The 19,140-nt window shown below is 37.4% G+C and overlaps 1 protein-coding gene across 7 annotated transcripts in view; it reads left to right on the forward strand.

The window, feature by feature from the left end:
- The window catches only part of PPP3CA (protein phosphatase 3 catalytic subunit alpha), a 200,651-nt gene extending 183,434 nt beyond the window's left edge, over positions 1–17,217 (forward strand). For 3 of the 7 annotated variants that reach the window (XM_035324052.1, XM_035324046.1, XM_035324053.1), the window contains exons 11-15: positions 1,369–1,395; positions 5,138–5,222; positions 9,395–9,492; positions 12,175–12,204; positions 15,447–17,217. In XM_035324052.1, the coding sequence (XP_035179943.1) occupies positions 1,369–1,395; positions 5,138–5,222; positions 9,395–9,492; positions 12,175–12,204; positions 15,447–15,640 (434 nt within the window). In that variant the 3' untranslated portion in view covers positions 15,641–17,217. The remainder of the gene's footprint in view (positions 1–1,368; positions 1,396–5,137; positions 5,223–9,394; positions 9,493–12,174; positions 12,205–15,446) is intronic. The other 4 variants (XM_035324048.1, XM_035324050.1, XM_035324049.1 and 1 more) reach the window with 4 other exon arrangements.
- Positions 17,218–19,140: the final 1,923 nt, after the last annotated feature.

The following is a 19,140-nucleotide window of genomic DNA, read 5'->3' on the forward strand; positions in this document are numbered from 1 at the left end:
CTTCTAAATTACCTGCGTTAATTTCTCTATCGCCTTCAACATCGTAGCTCACAGCCTTCTTGTGGAAAAAGCTGCTGGCATAACGCTAGGTGCAGCATTTATTCCTCAGTTGGAACACAGCTTCGGCAGCAAAGTGCTGTAGTCTGAGACTAAACTGAATCACCATGTCAAACGCGTGCTGTTGGTCATAACCTGGTTCCAATATCAACAGCAGCATGTGAGATTTGCCACAGGTCTTCAGTGCAATAAACTACACCCAGGAAAGCTCTGCAGCAACTAACACGGAGACCGATCAAGTAAAAGTCAAGCCTTTGTCTTTAGGTCACGGTCACTTACACAATGCCTTGATCAGAGCGTTCATGATGCTAGCTAGGCAGACAGGACAGACTTAGCTTTGGAGTAAGTTAATTTTTAACTAGGAAAGACAGGGAGGTTATTTTTCACTGTTCTACTCTTGTTCTTCCTGCAAAGCAGCAACGTTGGGCAGCAATGCATACCTCCCCTCTATGAATTAGTAGCAGAGGGGCATTTGAATGGCATTTTTATTTTTTCCTGGTTGGGTCTAGTTGTTCCATACCCAAAATCTTTTTCACAAGATCCAATACAGCACATCGGTGCGCTCTGCATTTGAACCAGCCTAGTAGTATGCACTAGACACCCACATCCCCAAAACATTTCATATGGTGGAATTGTGCCAGGGCTCTGAGGGTTGCTCTCATCTTGCTCTCAAAAATAGCTGATTTTAAAATGCAGTACCTTGTAGCCGCTTGGATTTGCTGACTGGAAGCTGCTGGATGATTCTGACAAATGCATGGGTACCCTAGATAACACTGATTTTGGTAGAGGCAGCACACGTCTGTGATAGTAAGCTATTCTTTCGGATATCAGATGTAAATAAACTGGAAGAATCGGCTTGATCACTCTAAGAAAAAGAGGTGTTATCAGGCAGGCACACCCCCAAATGGGGTGTGGGATGAGGGATGGACATCTTTTAATATCTGCTGTTTTTGAGAAGTGATTGAGCCTTATCAAAGCAGCTGCAATAATGCATAAATATGCATTCAGGAGATCGTAGCACCAAGGCTAAGCTTACCTGCTGATCTGCCTGCATGTTAGTTTCCTACAAATCTACTAACAAGTCTTTAACCTGAAAACGGTTGTTTTTTATTTTTTTTTCTTTTCCCCATAGTTCTCAATCTGTTTCTTTCCTTTTGGATGTTCCCTGCCTAATTTGTTTCTTTTCTGTTTTTCAGACTTTACTTAAACATTGCGTTTCCATTGATGTTGTCAAATGTTCTTTATTATTTTTTGTTTTCATTCTGCAAACATCACTGATCTTTTTCTTTCCCCCCCTTTGGAATTCATAAGAAGATCCCATTTATGCACAGAAGAAAGGTATTAAATTGGAAGGCTTAAGTTTAATTAATTTGCTTTCATATCATTTTCCTAATGCTTAATTAGATCATACATAATATATTAGGATATCATGGAGAGATTTATTTTTTGTTGTTTTTTAATCAGTATTATCTATCTATTCAATCCTACCTCTCAGAATATTTTCAGAGTTTACCGTCTTTTTTCATTGTTCTACTTCTTAATCTGAAGGTCTAAATTACATTTTACCTAAGTCCTACATATCCAGCTTGCAAAATACTTGCTTAGATGCTACAAATCTGAGCTCCAATAGAACTTGTTAAATTTCTGAAGTAAGGTTCAAAGCTTTTATTCTACATCCCCCCATATTTGTCCAATGTTAACCTTGGTTGTGTTCATAACGCTTTTTTGGTTTGTTTATTTTAGTTCTCTTCATGGAAATAGGGTTTAAGGTATTGAAAGAATAGTTTGTTTTTAAAAGTATATATGGGGATTATAGACAATGTTTGCCGACATGAAAATTAACCATTTTACCCATAGTCAGCTCTCAAGTTATGACCTATTAACTTTCGTATAGGTGTATGTTTAAGTGTAGCTGAAGTAATTCATAAAGATTTTCCATAATGGAGAATTTCAGAATATGAAAATGGAGCACTTGAAACATGAGTCTAAGTTTTATGTATACATAATCAGGGAACCCGGATATTGTCAGGTTAGCAGCATTGAGTTAAAACTAGCAGGGCAATGTCACGTGGCAATAGTAGGTGCATTATTTAGCAAATAAAGTTTTTTTAAAAAATAAGGATAAATAAAATCATTACCAATAATTGTGCCGTGAACAGTAAAAAAAAAAAAATCATTTTCACAGATCTATTATAAATTAGGGAATTCAGTAGAGACAGAAATTGTTTAGTGTATCTTTTGGTAAAGTATATGTATTGATGAGAAATAAAATAGACGTTCTGAGCCTGTTCTGTTCTATGATTGAGGGTGGTTTTATTTCGTATTTTTCATTTGTGGGTAGAGCATTGTATTTTACTTCAGTAATAAATTATATTCCTGGTTTCCAGTTCTCAACTGTTCTGGAAATTAAACGCTGGTTGGAAAAAGGTCAAAAGTACTTAAAAGATCAACTAGAACAGTGTGGGCTTGTAATAGAGGAGTAGCAAGACCCGAAAGAAAGTACAAATTGTGTTTTACTGCTTTTGTGGGGAAAAAAAAAAAGGATGAAAACCTTGTCTTACGTACCTTGTGGTTTCAGTGGCCTCCTGAGATTCTAGAAATGGAGGTAGGAATGGATGCCCCCTATTTCCTGATGAACCTGTTGCTGTTGAAATTAAATTTTTCATTAAGCTCTTACTAATACGTTTAGCTATAATTCAGTTACGGCTGAATTACAGCCCTTTCTCCCACTCTTTATGATCGAGAATGATACATTTATGCCCCAAACTAGCCTTCTATTTAAAAGACATTGTTCTAAGCATAGTTTCCTTCATTTTGAACTTCAAGAAACGGACTCTTAATTCAGGCAGGTTAGAACGACAGTTAGAAATGTCTGGAAATAACACATTTAATAGCCGCCCCAAGAGATGGAAAGGCAAAAGTAGCATGCATGATTATAAGACAGCTAGTTTGTGCTCCTTGACACATGGATGAAGATATACCAGTGTGTAAGCATAGAGTTACCAGCATTTCAGCATGCAGCGTGTGGTGGCTGCGGGTGCATGCAAGGTAGTTCATGTGTTCCCATTTGTACGCAGGCTGGTTGGGGACGTGCAACTGTACAAAGAGCTCTGCACAATTCTCTGTGCATCTATCAAGCTCCCATTTTATAAAACATCCCTTGCCCTGTTAAGGGGTTGAACTTGCTCTCCACCATGATATTAAGAGTTGCAGTGTGATTCATCCCAAGATATTGTGTTGTTACCTGTGATATTTGTTCCTCAGGTTATTTAGCCTTCTTTTGAACAGCTCTAGAGTTTATGAGTTATTTTCAGTTTTGAAAGTTTTGCCAAGGATTGTTATTTGTTTCGAAATCCAAGCACAGAAAAAAAAATAATACAAAAAAAAAGGTACATCCTTTTCACCTCTTCTAAAATGCCAGAGTATCAGCCAGACCATGTAGTCAGCTGGTAAATAGCATTAGGCAATCCTTGTGTTTCCAGGAGTTGTCTCAAGCTGTTACGACTGTAATTGTAATTGAGAGCTTTGCAGTAGGGGAAGTAACAGCACTTGATAGTGGAACCATGGGGCTGCCATCAGCAGAGAAGTGTGGAGAAAACCACAACGATGAGAATTATCTCACAGTTGGCCCTGAGAAGTACCCAACAAATCTCCTGCATTGCACTATCGGACCTCTCCTGCGCTCTGCCAAATGGCTGGAGCCACTGTTTCCTTCCGACCCCTTCTGTCTGAGGTCACTTCGTGTTTTAAATATAGTGAAAGAAGGCCTGCATGGAAGGCCCCATGTTTTCTGCTGCTTTTCACCTACTCCATCCATCACTGGCATTCAGCAGCACCTTGCTCCTCTGAGGCACATCTCTGCTGCTGCTCTGGCTCCCTGATTTTGGGCTCTTTCTGCTATTTTAGCTTCTACAATGGATTCTGCTTAATAAAATGGAGGGCTTTCCTAGGAACTGAAGATAGGAATTTTCATTTTGCCCTTGAATTCTGGCACAGCAAAGAAGGAAGCAGTATCTTGGTGTGGAATTTTTCTAGTTGCACTCTTGAACCTCTGAGGTCGGAGTTGTCAGCATCCGTATGAGCCAAGGTCACCTTTTGTTCATAATGCTTTGGGGAGAACTTTTGGATGTACGTGGTTATGATTTTGATAATTAAGTAAAGCTGTTTACTTAGTATACTTGTGGCATTTTCTTGTAGAGTGTTTTACTTTTCCTTGTTAAAAGAAATGGCTAGTTCTGACAACTTAGTTCTACAATTATAGGTTATTCCCCATTAAGGTGTTTTTTTTTTTATAGATACATAATATTCTTGGTAGCAATTACACATGCAAAATCAGCTGAACTACAGTCACTGTTACACTGTATGATGTTTTTAAGGCAATGTATTTTGTGAGTTCATAAATTTGAGAGTAATTGTAAGTTTGAGCAGACTATAGCATGATGAAAAGAAAGTTTTATCTAAAGAAATCTGTCAATTACTACCAGCCAACACTATCCTTACATTATCATTCTGGTTTTCAGGACTCTTGTCTTTTAGGTTTCATAACTTTTTAAAAGCTTTTCAGCTAGGGATGTGAAAGACATATTAGGATACCCGTGGTCTTAAATGTACCCCAATCCCTTTTGTAGAAAATTAAGTGAAACATGATTATTTTTCACTTAAAATTGCAAGTTTAAGAAATAGTTTTTAAAATCCCACTTTTTTTTAAACTTTATGGTTTGAACACTGTTCATGTTGAATATCTTTTGACATTTTGACAATTTTCAAAGTAACTTGTTTTCAAAAGAGTTTGATCTCTGAAATGTTTTTTAAATGGAAAATTAGAATATATTGATGAAAAACATGCTGGTTTAACGTGTAGCAGGAAAAGGATCACAACTCTAAAGATGCTAATAACTAGATTGTTCAGAAGTGATTAGTCTTGAGCTGTAAGTAATTAAAAATATTTTTGGCTCGGAGAGCAGATACGGCTTAGTTTGGCAAACTGAAGTATAAAAATGATGTTTCTTTTACTTAGAGTTCAGAACAGTGATGTATTATTTACAAGTCTCTGTAACTATTTTTAATGTATTTTCCATAGGAGCAACAGCTGCTGCTCGAAAGGAGGTTATAAGGAACAAGATAAGAGCAATAGGAAAAATGGCTAGAGTTTTCTCAGTGCTAAGGTAAGGTTTTTTTGTTGTTGATTTATTTTCTGTTAAAGGACAGCTTTTAATGATTACTTAGAGCTCTCTACTGTTCATCAAACAGCAAACTTAATATTTTAATCTACCACCCAACTGAGCTTTGCTGGAACCTTTTAAAGACTGTTTTATTTAGACAGTGCTGCTGTTTATTATGGCTCTGAAAAATCTTCCTCAGGGTTTTTGCTGAACTTGAAACCAACAGGCAGACAAAAGACATCAACAAAGAAAATCGCAATTACCCTTTTCTAAAGTCCTTTTCTGTCCAGGTGTGCAAGTTAACTCTTTTAGCTTCTAACTGTGAGGCAAGAGTTAAATGAAGAGAAAGAGCATCTTCCACATAACATCTCATTAACAAGGAAGCCAACTGAACCACTGTCACCTATAGTTACTGCTACAGCCACGAGTAAAGATGATTAAATATGAAAGCATTAGGGCCATTTAACTAAAAATCCGGGAAGTTAGCGCAAACAACAGCAACTCATTACCTTCAGCTGCACTCCCGCAAACACATGAACATGAGTAACTAATTGCTAGCCAATGTTTAGAACTTTCCATTTGATGTCTCTGAGTAGAATAGAAAACATGCTGTACTGTGCTGAGGTCTAAATATAGAAAATACAGTTCTTCCTCCCTTTCAGCAGAGGGAATTTTTCCAGGAAATTGTATGTTGCTCTGCTGTAGTCAGTTTATGGCTTCTACAGTTGGTATAAAACTGAGGTTTGGGTTTTTCGGGGGGTTAATTTTTTTAATGTATTGGTATGATAGTTATGATTGATATAAGAGAAGGGAATAAAAACAGCTACTTCAATAATACGTTCTTGATTTCAGATGAAACTTAAAAATTTTCTTGTTTTAAGACTCTCCTGCAGCATGCACCTTGGGCAGGTTTTCACTGGGGCTTCTTATGGACACAGCAGTTCACCTGTGCATTGCGGAGCACAGCAGCACAGCTTTAAATTGCATACTGAGATGGAGAACCTTATACCTGGGGTTCCAAAACTGTTACATGTGAACTATCAGTTCAGTGGTACCCATAAAAAATAGAAATAAATATTTTTTTTAAAGTTGCCATAATGCCTTTTCCCTAAACAAGATGGGGGAGCCATCAAATGTTTCCACGTGCTCCTCTGTATTAAATCTGGCAGAGAGCGTGGAGCTGACATTGTCACCACCTTCATAAAACAGCACAATTATTTTTCTCTGGTGATAGTTGAGCAAAGTTTGGGAAACCTGGCTTTCCCCATGCCCTTGAACTGTAGCTTTTGGATCCCCACTGTATTTTGTTTTGGATTGCATTTTGAAATATAGGATGAATTTAACAGAAACCTGGACGTAAATATGCAGAAACAGAAAGGTCTGGAATTTGATGGTCAGCTGATGGTTTTTTGTTGTTGTTGTTGTTTTTGTTAATTTGCCAATGATTCTCATAACCTACATGTCAAAGACTTTCAGAAGGAACCATGGGGCAGGAATCATTTCAAGCATGGAGTAAGAATACAGCGTAATTCTTGTTTGTGCCCTGTTTTAAGCGACATGCACGAGCCTCATAGCTCAGAGTTTTGGCACCGTTTGAAGCCTGGAGCTCTCTTAAATTATTTAATAAAAATCAGTGTAATGTTTTGAGGTTCTAATGGAAATCAGGCTTTGTCTTTTCCTGAAAATCAGCCTGATTTATCTCAGTGTTTTATGAGGCTTTTTTTTTTTTTTTCTTACCACTACTACATGCATCCTGACATCTCCAGAAGGCCAGAATGGACTGTGTCTGGTAGAGAAGCCAGTGGTTCACTCACTGAAGCTGCTGAGTCTTGGATACATTTTTTTTTTTTTTTTTTGATACTGATGGGCCTTAAAACTTTGCAGGATGGAGTGAAGACAAAGAGTATATTTCTTCTCCTTTAACTTTAACCAGCAAATATAGCACACCCTCACTGTGGTCAGGTGTAATAGGCAGATAAACAGGTACATCAAATGAGCAATTTTGCTGACCAGTCTTCCAGGTAGATGAGTGCCATTTCATCCCAGCCACCACTGGGTGTACCTATTCTCTTGCCTGGTAAAGGTTGATTCTCCTCAAGTTCATGCTAGACACAGATAAGATTACATAGTCCTCCAGTACTATTCCTACAGAATAGCCTGGATTCTTTTTTCAGTCTTGCCAGCACAGTCCACATTGAACACACGAGTGTTTGATAACGGTGTATAACGCTACAAAGACTGAGGTAACACTGCCATCTAAAACAACATATTCCAGAAATCTTTGACGTTCCTGTTTGTCATTGCTGTTCTGTGAAACCTGTTTCACTAATTGTTGAAAAGCTTTTCCAAATAATCTTCACCTGATCTGACCACATTCAAAGGACTCTCTTCTCTGAGCCAGAGTGGCCCCTCCCTTGAGATGTGTTTTAAATGTAACCTGAATGTAAAGCTCATATCTGAGATCATTTCAGCCATTTCCATCTCAAAATTAGGTATCAAAAAAGCACTATATTCAGTTTCAAAGGTTGTAAATGAGTTTTGCAAGGAAAAGCCATAAGAAGAAAGCCGTAAGACTTAAGCTCAGTGGAAGACCTTGTGATTCTCTGTCATTGCCTCTCTTTAACTTTGTATTTTCCAGTCTAGCTTTTCTTTGGATGTATCTAGACAGGAGGGAGGTAAATAAAATCAGTTCATTTTTATTTAAAAAGAATAATAAATAAAGGGGGTGAAATACAAAATTAAGAACACTGAAGGCTAGCTAAAAGTCTTTAAAGTTTGTTGAGATCAAATCAGAGATTTGCCAGGGACGTGTATTTTAAAGATAATAAAAAATACAATGGATAAACATTTCCTTTGAAGGTGAATCTAAAAGTGATAATGCAGTTTAATTCAAAAAAGAGAATAAATTGACTGGATAGAAAATGCAGATTAGACATTTCCTTGTAGAGGCAAATAATCAAGAGCAAGCAAATCTTTTAATGTGTCATACTCTGTAGTGGCATTACAATACCCTGTTAGTTCAGGCAATACCGAGCTATTGCTTTAGTACTAATTGCCTGGGCAGCTTGAAGACAGTCACAGTCTAATTTTGACTTTTACACTAGGAAAAGTATGTACAAGAAGAAACATTTTCAAACTAAAAATGGAACTTGAAGAGTATATGTCATAGATAAACAAGAGTCGTTTGAAATACATGATTAATTCAGGCCATGTAGAGGTCTAAAGAAAATTGTATGTGCTAGAATTGTTTGAGAGACAGTTTTGATAGACAAAACCACATTATCCTCGAGTGAATGCGGACCTAAATTCTGCCTTTGTGTTTGCTTCCTCCAGTTTAATGTCATTATATATTTCAAAGTAAAACATTTCAAAATATTCTTCTCTTAGAGAATTGGGGTCAATTTTGCTGCTGAGAAAGTATGTCATCAGCATTGTAGTACTTGCAGAAGGCTGTATGTAACTTTGTCTGGATAGAGCTGTTGTATTCCTCCTGGCATATATTGAAAGCTATATGTATTTGGGGACCTGTAAAACATATTTAGATTTCCTAAAAAATTTTTCTTAAATCCTGTATCATTTTCAGCATGCAAAACTATAAGAGTACTAGCAAGGTTGAAAGTGTTCATTAATTTTAATGAGTTTCTAGCTCCTTTTTTTTTTTTTTTTTTAAGTGGCTGATGATCAATAATAAATAATGCATCCTAGTGCTAGTGTAGACAAAAACAAAACAACAACTTATTGTGTGATCCAAGAATCAACTCCTGAGACAGATTTAAATATACTATTGGCAGTAACTGCTCCTTTGGTCTTCCTCCTTTCAAGTCTGTGGTTTCAGCACTGTATTCCAATGTGGGTATTTGCATACGCTGCTTGATAGATGCAGGTTATACTGTTGCTATAGGGGGAGTCTGTGTATTGTGTGCTGCAAAGGTGAAATACTTATATATATAAAGGAGAAATCCCAGATGTTGTGAGGAGAAACTGCATCAATGCTGGAACTGCACCAACAGCAGATTCTCTCTTTCCCGGTAAGGAGATAGGAGATAAACAAATTGTTGCAGGACAGGTGTAGCATATGGTGTAGCTAGAACACTTTCTGTATATTTTTTTTTTTGGGAGGGGGGGAATAAATAAAGACAAAAAACAATGATTTTGCTATATTTTCTCTTCTGCAGAGAAGAGAGTGAAAGTGTGCTGACGCTGAAAGGTCTGACTCCAACAGGAATGCTGCCCAGTGGTGTGCTCTCTGGAGGAAAACAAACACTGCAAAGCGGTAAGCATGTTTGCCTCTCTGTGTCATTATGTGTAAAAGAAACAATTGATTTTTAACTGGAGAACCCAAGGAAAATAACCACACTCTTCTCAGAAATAAATAACTAAAGGACAGAATAAAACAGATGGCTTGCTGTACTGGAGCATTTGGAGCAGTTCATGTAAGGCCATTTCTCAAGACTTATTACGTACCACTGATTTTCAAAGGAGAGAGAAAAAAGTCCCTGAGAATCAACTGTTCAGAATGGTAGATCAGCATCACCTGTGAAGTGCACTCTTTACACAGTTTATAGAGTCGTCTTTTATTTTTCTCAGGAGCAGCTTTTGATACACTGAGTACAGAAGATTCAGCTTAGATAATGACACTCAAACTTATTTTATCTGATTTGTTCTTCCTCACAGAGAATCACCAATGAAAATAGTTCTAGAAGTAGATTTTATCTTCTAGCAATTCTAGGTGACAGCATGAGAACAATTTCACATTCTGATTTAAGCCAAAGTGAAGGGAGGCTCTTACAAACACTGTGTTTGCCTTGTACACAACCACAATACAGATTGTCAGTTCAGTTTTATACCAAGTGCTTTTTGTTACAGGAAATCTGTAAGTCTGCCTTTGATGAAATATTCCTTGTGGGATAAGGAGCTGCAAAGTATTTAATTTACTACCATAAGCTCTCCTTTTTTCTGTGTGTATTACTGTACAGTATATACCGGGCACACAAGAATGTCTCTCACTTACTGAGGTTCTATTGGCAGTAGATGTTAGAAATAGAAATATTTTATAATCTTAACACAGTCTCAGCCTCTGATTTTCTTGTTTCCTTTCTGGAGCATTCTTTCTCTGTATTTTTTTCCCCTTTACTGTCTCTTTTCTTACCTAGAAGACTCAGGTATTCTGTGGTAAACTTTCATTTCCCCTTTTTTTCCTTCCCTTTTTTCTTTTTTTGACAACTTGTGTGTTACAGACATAGTAACGTTCTGCTTTGAAAATGCTGCAATATGATTCCACAGCGTCACGCTTGTTATCTAGGCTTTTCCCTGTATAGTTGCTTTATGTTTGTCAGAAATTTTTTTTCCAGGAAAACTGCTATTGTTGCCCTAGCAAAATATTAGGAACTGAAATGAATTGGAGAAAATTGCCTACACTTCTTGTTTACCATGACTAAAAGTAAAATCTCCTCATACTGCAGTATTCTAGTTTAGTAAAACATTACTATACACAAGCTCCTGCATTGGTTAACACGTAGTACCTCATTCACTAGAGCTGAAGTATACATAGTTTCTGTTAAGCGCACATTGTTGTGTGTTTCAACAGAAAATATGAGTAGTATGTTCTGTGGAAGTAATACATCTTAGCTGTCTATTTTTTTTCCCTAATGTGTCAGTGCTGGTTTGGATCTGGTTATTCATTTTAATTTCTCATCGTAGTTGTCATGTTTCCTTTACTTTTATGCTTGTATTGGTTTAGTTCCTTGATTTTTGCCATCTCTCTCGCTCTATAGCTTGAGAGGCATAAGATTACCTTGCTGCATGTGGATTAGCATTCTCTAATTTCCCCATGCAGCAAGATAATGGTATGTATCTTTTAATATTGATCTCAATCCATTGGAGGACAAAAAAGCTTCTCTGTGGAGAAAAATAAGATAAGAGAAATTCAAAAAAAAATAAAAAAAAATAAACTGCTTAATGAGCTATTCTCTACACCAGCAAAGTTCTTGAAAATCAACATTTCTTTAAATATTTAACAATAGCAGTGCTGTATTAGATCACATTTGCTGATCTGCTTCAGCTTCTAAATCTCAGACTACTGTAGAAACAAATTGAAACCAGAACTGATGGTTAGAATTCAAATGAAGTTTGTTTTTTTTTTTTTTTTTTTTTTTTAAGAACAATGAAGTTTTCAAAACAGTGGTAACATACGGTGTATTCATAACACTGCAGCAATCTCCTGATTACAAAATTTTCTCTCTCTGACCAAGCTTTGTAATTCTGGGGGCCCAAGGGTTTTCAATATGGTATCCATGTCCATCAATTGAAAACATTAAAAGAATTTTCTTTCCAAAGATTAGGTTGCCATAAAGGATGCTTACAGATGGAGCAGACTGAGTGAGATTGCAAGCAAAGAAAAAAGCTCTCTGTGCAAACTCTTTCCCATGTTGTGGGGAGGTTTCTTTTAGTCAGGAGAGAGAAAAAACTTTCTTAGAAGTTGCAGATGTGGTTCTTTTGCCCTGTACCAGCAGTGAATACTTTTCAAGCTGACTTTGTAAGTGGTATACATTTTGTGTGATGGCTTTATGCCATTTTTTTTTTCTTTTGACAGAGCAAATCAAACCACTCTTATTTAAAACTGTGAGAATTATACAATAAACAGTGCAGGTCAGATATACGATATGGAAGACATTTTCATTTTGTAAGGTGGTTTTTTTTTGAGTCAAAAGAAAACTATTCAAATATGCCTTTATGAACTTCGTGGATCTTTCTGCTTCAAAACAAACTGTAGCTTAATTCAATCTGCAATTTATTGTTTTTGTGTAGCATTTCTGTGTATGTCTGTTTTGCCAAAATCCAGCACTTACAGTAACATTAGTGTGTTAGCTCCTTTGCTATTCACTGACTTGTTCTTAGAGTTGAAATCCTCTGCTCATTTTTCTCATTCGTTTTGCTACCCCTTTCTTCTCTTCAGCTACTGTTGAGGCTATTGAGGCTGATGAAGGTAAATTGGCCAGTCCCCTTTCTGTTGGTGCTACAACAGATAAGGGCTCTGCTGGGTGTATTCATTTTGCTGTAGCTTGTACAGATTGTGTGGGTGTTGGGCTAACAATTGTGGCTCGGTATTAACCAAAATGTAATTGCTTTAAAGGGGAAAATGTATTTTTTGTTGTTGTTGTTGTCTGTTTTTCTTTCTGAAAGTTACAATCATGTTGGAATTCTCCCTGTATGTTGAACCAAGCACTGAGTAATGCCACAGTAGGAGATCAGGGGACTTGGATCTCAAGGGACATAACTCGGCAGCAGCTCATAAATACTCTGTGACACATAGCTCCAAAGCTGTACGCTAAAGGCTGGCTCTGCCTCTAATCATTCTCAGCAATCTCTGGTCAAGGAAAACACACAGCTTTTTTTAAATATTTTTTTGTTGTGTTTTTTTTATTATTATTATTATTATTATTATTTCTTAGTTTGTTTTTTCTTTTACTTTTAGGTCAGTAGTGAAAATTTTTTATTGGTCTTTTGTTAAAGTTCAGCATGTTTGTTTCTCTTTAAGTAAAACAACATGACACATTTGTCTGTAAGACGTCTGTTTCCTCTGGTAGTGGCAGTTTACACACTGGATATTTACATTAGAGCAACCATTAACACTAGCACCATTTTAGCTACAAACATAAAGAGAATGGCTGCCTCAGAAGGTTTCTGAGTATTTAGTATCAAAAGCTATGGTGCTTTATTGACAGACCTCTAATTTAACCCCTAAGCAATTTTTAACTACACAGCTAAGACCTAAGTAATTACATATTGCAATACAGATGTACAATATTCATTCCGCATTATAAAGTTTTGGAAGAAGAATTTTCATAATTCCCCTTTAAAACAAAATTCTTCAGTTGTATTTTGTTCTTGCCCCTCTCAAATTTTCTGCGGGTATTTTTTTCGTTAATTTAAAAAATAAAATAAAATCTGATGATTGCTGTCCGTTGGTGAGATGTGCCCTTTTGGCCAGCTGAATTTGTTTTTGATTTTTGTAAAGCAGTGAATAAGATTCTAGAACAAATAAGTAAGAGAAAATACAACTGCTTTCTAAATAGCAGTGAGTAAGCTGCTATTTATGTTGGAATTATCTATTCCTATCGGCAATCTCTAATCTGCAGTGTGCATTCTCGTTGACAGTTTGGCTGTTTTCTGTGATTTTCTGTGACTATGTGTTGTGTTTAGTATACTCTCAATGTAAACTGCTAATACTCGTTGTCTGACCAGCAACTACAGCAGAGCACCTTCTTCAGTATTACAGATGATAATAATGTGTCTGCTTGAAATACAATTGGTTGAATGTGATCCTGTTCCAGGAATGCGCACTCTTCAAGTTAATTCTTGATTTGCCATCCTCGCTAGTTAGGCACGTAACCATAGTCATAATGACTAGTCTACACAGACGAAGCTAACGATGGAGAAAATGTTTTGTCCTTCTCTAATTGTCCCTCTGCAGTTTGATTCAGGGCCTGATGACACCAGGTGCTCCATACCTGTAATTCCAACTGGGCTGTGCTACGTGCAAGCTCCAGAACACAGCAACTGTTTCAGCTTCAACACAGCCATCCATTAAACTGTTGCTTTAAGGGATTGGCCTGGATGCTTGTTAGACATCTTCATTTTTGTGGTAGATGATAAAGAAAAAGTACTTGAAAATACTTACCATAGGGTCTGTTCTGTTTTCACTGCTCCATCCCTGCTCACTTGACTAATCACCATTATGTCGTTGTTGTTTTTTCTAAGTTAAAGTATGATACATGTTAAAACCATGCACTTCAAAGTTCCAATATAACATTTGTGAAACTGGTTGTGGAACTAAATCCTGAGGCAAACAGGATCTATCCATTTTCACAGGAATGGTTGGCAAAAATATCAGCATGAAAATGCTTTTCTCACTCCCCACAAAATGCAAGGAGTGGTAGATTGGTACCAGGGATGTTTGGAGGTCTGGGGGTTTTTGTTTTGTTTGCCTTTTTTTTTTTTTTTTTTTTTTTTTTGTTAGCAGAAGTACAAGCTTGTACAGAATTGGGACTTCATATTGGAAGGAGATGAGGGGTGCTTTAGGGAAGAGAGGGGAGAAGGTAAAAGGTGGGAAAGAATATTGAATTTGATCTTTGAAACTCCCCTACCACTTTTCTGCCCAGGGAGTTTGCAGTTTCCTGGTACTAACACACCATTTCTGCTATATGGCATGTTAAGATAGAAGCATAACAAAAGTGCAACCAGCATTCTGGAAGTACAGCACACGGATTTGGTGTAGATAAGAGAAAAGCACACAGAAGGCTATTACAAATTTACTATGGAGCTGTGAGCTGCTGTTTGCCTACAGTGCTTTTTTCTCTTTTGCTTTAAATCTAAATATCTTAAACTCATCAATCAAAGAAAATAAACAAATAAATAAATAAATAAATCACAGTCTGTGAATACATTCCTGAGCCTGCGGCTGCCTTCTGAGGTCAATGCGGCCTCATCAGAGCTGCTGCTAAAAGGCCGTTCAAAAGTCCTCAGATCCAGTTGGAACTTTGGTCCTTTGTGAATATATTCTCAAAGTTCAGTTGTGCCAATATGCCAAAATAATGATAGCCCTCATCTGCGTTGCACGGCATTACTGCTGTTCAACTCAAACTGCTTTTTAGAGTCCAGGGAGGTCGGGGAGTGACCGACCAGCAAGTGGCTCGCCTGCACTGAGACCCTAGGACAAGCTGTTACAGGGTCAGCCCAAACGCCCTACAGCTTTAACGTGAAGACTGGCCACGTCTCATCATCACTGTTTGTAACTGGCCAGTGCTTCCAGATTTTGTGTGGGCTTTGAAAATCAAAGGGGAGTTTTCCCTGAGTACGGATGTTACGGAGAGGCCTAACGGTGTTCAGGCTGTAGGCCGTGACAACCAAAGCCACCTCACTGGGTCTCTGCTTGCCCTAAGCATTGTCCCGACTTACAGACCGTAGCTTCACAGCAGCCTCTTAGTATTTTAAGCTGAGCCCCAGAGGTCAGCAAAGTAGTGGAAGGTGATCTTGTTTGAAAAACACAGTTGGGTTGCAAGAGATGTTGGTGGCTCGCCCCCAGCTCTTTCTGCATACGGTAAGGAGTCCGTCGTGTTGTCAGATCTTCTCATTGCCTCCTTCGCAAAGAAGGACGTTGCTAAGTTGGGGGAAAACTGCCAAGAGTTCTACGTTGCTAATTGTACTTTTTAATAATCCTTTATTTAGCTATCAAAGGATTTTCACCCCAGCATAAGATCACTAGCTTCGAAGAGGCCAAAGGCTTAGATCGAATTAATGAGCGAATGCCTCCACGCAGAGATGTGCCATCTGATGCCAACCTTAACTCCATCAACAAGGCAATCTCCACAGAGACTAATGGCACTGACAGCAACGGCAGTAATAGCAGCAATATTCAGTGACCACTTCCTGGGCGGGGGGTTGAGCTGCAGGGCGCGATGGGGTTGCTGCACATCAGCAGTTGGATGTTCTTGCCTCTGATAATAGCTTACTTGCTCTGGGGGCCAGGTGTTGGATTCAGTTTACAAAATCATCTACGAAGAGATCGTAAACTTTAATTTGGTGGGAGGGGGGTGGGGGATAGACACCTCCTTTGGATATGCCTTTAAAATGCTTGTAGAAAAATGAAAGCTAATGCTGGTATATATTGCAAAGTTAGGGGAATGAACATGTTTTCCTACTGCATTGGGAACTTCTAGATATGTTACTGAAAGGCCTTTTGTTATGTTACTGGACATGAAAACTTTGTTTAATTTCTTACTAACTATTGTACGTTTACAGTTGCAGCACTAAACATGGACAACATCAAAACATTTTTAACAAAATGTACAAACTAAATAAGGACTATTTATTGATAATGTTTTGCTACTCTTGTCAGACAATGGCTATGAAATAAATTAGGCAGTCTTAAAAATATAGAAAAAAAAGAAAAAAATAATAAAAAAAAAGAATGTTGGAAATTTGTTTAAAATGCCAAAAAAGAGAGAGAGAAAGAGAGAGAGAGTGAGAGAGAGACAGTTTAATTTTGTACAGATTATGCTTACCTCAGGTTTCTTTAGTGTGCTTCAATGCCCTTCTTTAAATATAACACTTATCTTACTAATTTGGCAGCGATTATCCTTTTCTTTGTTAAAAAAAAAAAACAAACTGGAATAATGATAACATTTATCTTTTTTTGCTGTTTATATTTAGGGGGGGTTTGGTTTGGGGGGTTTTCTTTTTTTTTTTTTTTTTTTGGTCAATCAAGTCTTGGTTGTGGCTTGCTGAATTTAAATATTTATGAGTGGTGCATTTTTAAGTATAGTGAACAAGACACCATATTAAGTGCAGTGAAAAGCATCTATATTCTGTAAAAATCTGCCTATGCATGTTTTTTAAGAAAAAAATGGCTGTATAGGCCTGTATGGGACTGTAATGCGCTTAGTGGTCTGACTTATACTGGAAATGTATGTATACTGGCGTACTTTATATTCTCTAAAAAAAAAAATGCTTAATGCCTTTGAAATTTTGTAATCGAAAAAAAAAAGCTTTGAAAAATCTAAGGGGAGAGTATTCTTAAAGTTTTTAACATAAGCTTGTCAGTGCACATATAGATGGGTAGCATGTTTAGCAAACCTTGTGAAATTTAAATAAGTTTGTAGTTACATGTGAAATTCTAAATGCATGATAACTGTTAATGTCATAATGGTTTAGTCATTTTGTTATGTTCTGTCATGTGCCACAAAATGTGTAATTTTTTCACTTTTTTCCCTTTGTATATCAGTTACGGGTTTCGACTGGTTCATTCTAAAAAAGAAAAAGAAACAAAACAGTCCATTGATATTTTTTAACAATTGTATAAGTGCCCAAGTAATTCACTACAGCCTACAGCCTTGCCTTTGTAATTTGACTTCGAAATGTTGGCAATCAAAAGCATGCACTTGTAACAATGAAAGAAGCATTTTATATTACTACTCAATAAAAATGTGCATGAACGTAAGTGCTCTTCCCTTTCTTGCTGACTAAATCACAGCAGTGTGCGCACACGTACGTGCGTTTGTTGCTCTCTTTTGCTTTTGAACAACTGGAGACCATCTGTGTAAAAGAAGAAGGACACGTTTCACAGTTCAAGGTCAGTTCTTTACTAAGAAAAATGCATTTATTACCTAGCTGTACTAAGCTACTGAATGCTGCTTCTGCAAATTCCCTGTATGTCTGATTTTTTCCCCAAATGTTCTAGTTAAAAAGGTGTTTTTTTTCTCTGAAATGAGTAGAGTGTATCCCACTAATAGAGTGCACAAGAAATTGCGTGCTTTCTGTGTGCTTTGCTCTCTCATCTACAGTGCCCTGTGATTGTAATTTGCTTTTCTATCCCGCCAGTGTTGTTGCAGACTTTTTTATTAGAAATAAATATTAGATTATTCATACCTGGAAATCTAAACTTACAGAAACAGCTTGGAATTGGTAGCAGAAAGGCTCGTCTTAGGCTCTCACGGCAGAGAGAAAATTCCAGTTCAAATACAGCTTCCTCTTTTTACATAGTGACTTGTGAATTATGAAGATGTAATTACGGTATGTGACTAGCATCCCACCCTCTGTGGAAACAAGGAAATGGTATGGACAGACCTCACAAATGTTCCTAGCCAGCTCTCTTCCTGTATTTGAAAAGGTGAATTAGTATGATTTGCAATGTTCCTTTAGGAAAAGAAAAAAAAATAATCGATGCTTTTCAGTATCAGATTTCAAATGCTGTCTTTTAGTCAGAGATGAATTGTCAAAGCGCTGTGGATTTTTTCTCATTTTCTCCCTGACTGTGCTCAGCATCCTTCCACAGTCCATCATCCTGTGAAGAAGTGATGGAAAATGCCAAACGGTGTGACAACGTGGGTATTGCTTTAGTCTTTCTTTCAGGTAGCATTATTAAATGTTGGCCTGGTGCCTGTTTTCTTACCTGTTCTTCCCACTTTAGCTCTGTCTTGTTATTTTTGGCAAGATAGGAATGGTGGCAAAAATACAGTGAATTCATAATATCCATGGCTATAAAGTTGGATTAATTTTAGATTTAAAGTTTTATTTAGGCTTATATAGAAATAAAACACAAAGGGGAGACATGCAGGGTCTAACTATTCATCTGATCAGTGGAACTGCTCATCTGATGAATGAAAATGGTCTCTGGAAAAAGTAATGGTAAAACTCTGAGTGGTTATTTTGTCAAATCAGTCCTAGGGACGTGCCAGCTGAACAACTGTAGGTTACCTCGTGTGAGTTTTTCTGTAGAGATGTCTGAGCTAGCACTCAGCAGCTAGTTTGTACAACCTAGAGCCAAGTTGTTTGTCAGTGCAAAATGTCTGCATTTGTTTAACTCGGGCCCTGGCAGTTGCCTGACTCGATTTAACAGGAAGAAAGGAGCTTTTCCATCAGCAGTGGTGGCGTTGCTTAGACCCTCAATCAGTAAGCTTAACCCAAACTATCAAAGCTAAAAATCAGCACATGGGTTTGCAAATGCCTGCTGCAGTTCTCAAGAGCTTAAGAGTAAGCAAGGTACATTTGCATCCTGCATCAGGAAATGTACAAATTCTGTGTGGTCAGTAAGGATATACATAAATTTATTTAACTTTTTCTGTCTTGGAAGAATAGAAAATGTCCTGAGCATATCAAATAGCAGTTTCCCATGGGTCCAGGTAAGATGGCCCAGCTCTGCAGGACCGGGTCCCACTGTCCTAACGTGGGGCAGGTTCTGGGTGAGCTCTGAGGGGTATTCTATTCTATAATTAAATGTTCTAAAAGGATAAAACCATTTTTCAAAGGTCATCTCTTTCCAGGGCATTCCATTTCTTCCAGCTGTGCTTTTTCCTGCTACAGAAAGAGCCATAGATGAATTTGAAGAAAAACCGTGGTGCCACTGAAGGCTGAATTTTGGATG

This window comes from Oxyura jamaicensis, chromosome 4 (genome assembly GCF_011077185.1).
Source record: "Oxyura jamaicensis isolate SHBP4307 breed ruddy duck chromosome 4, BPBGC_Ojam_1.0, whole genome shotgun sequence".
Taxonomy (NCBI): Eukaryota; Metazoa; Chordata; class Aves; order Anseriformes; family Anatidae; genus Oxyura; species Oxyura jamaicensis.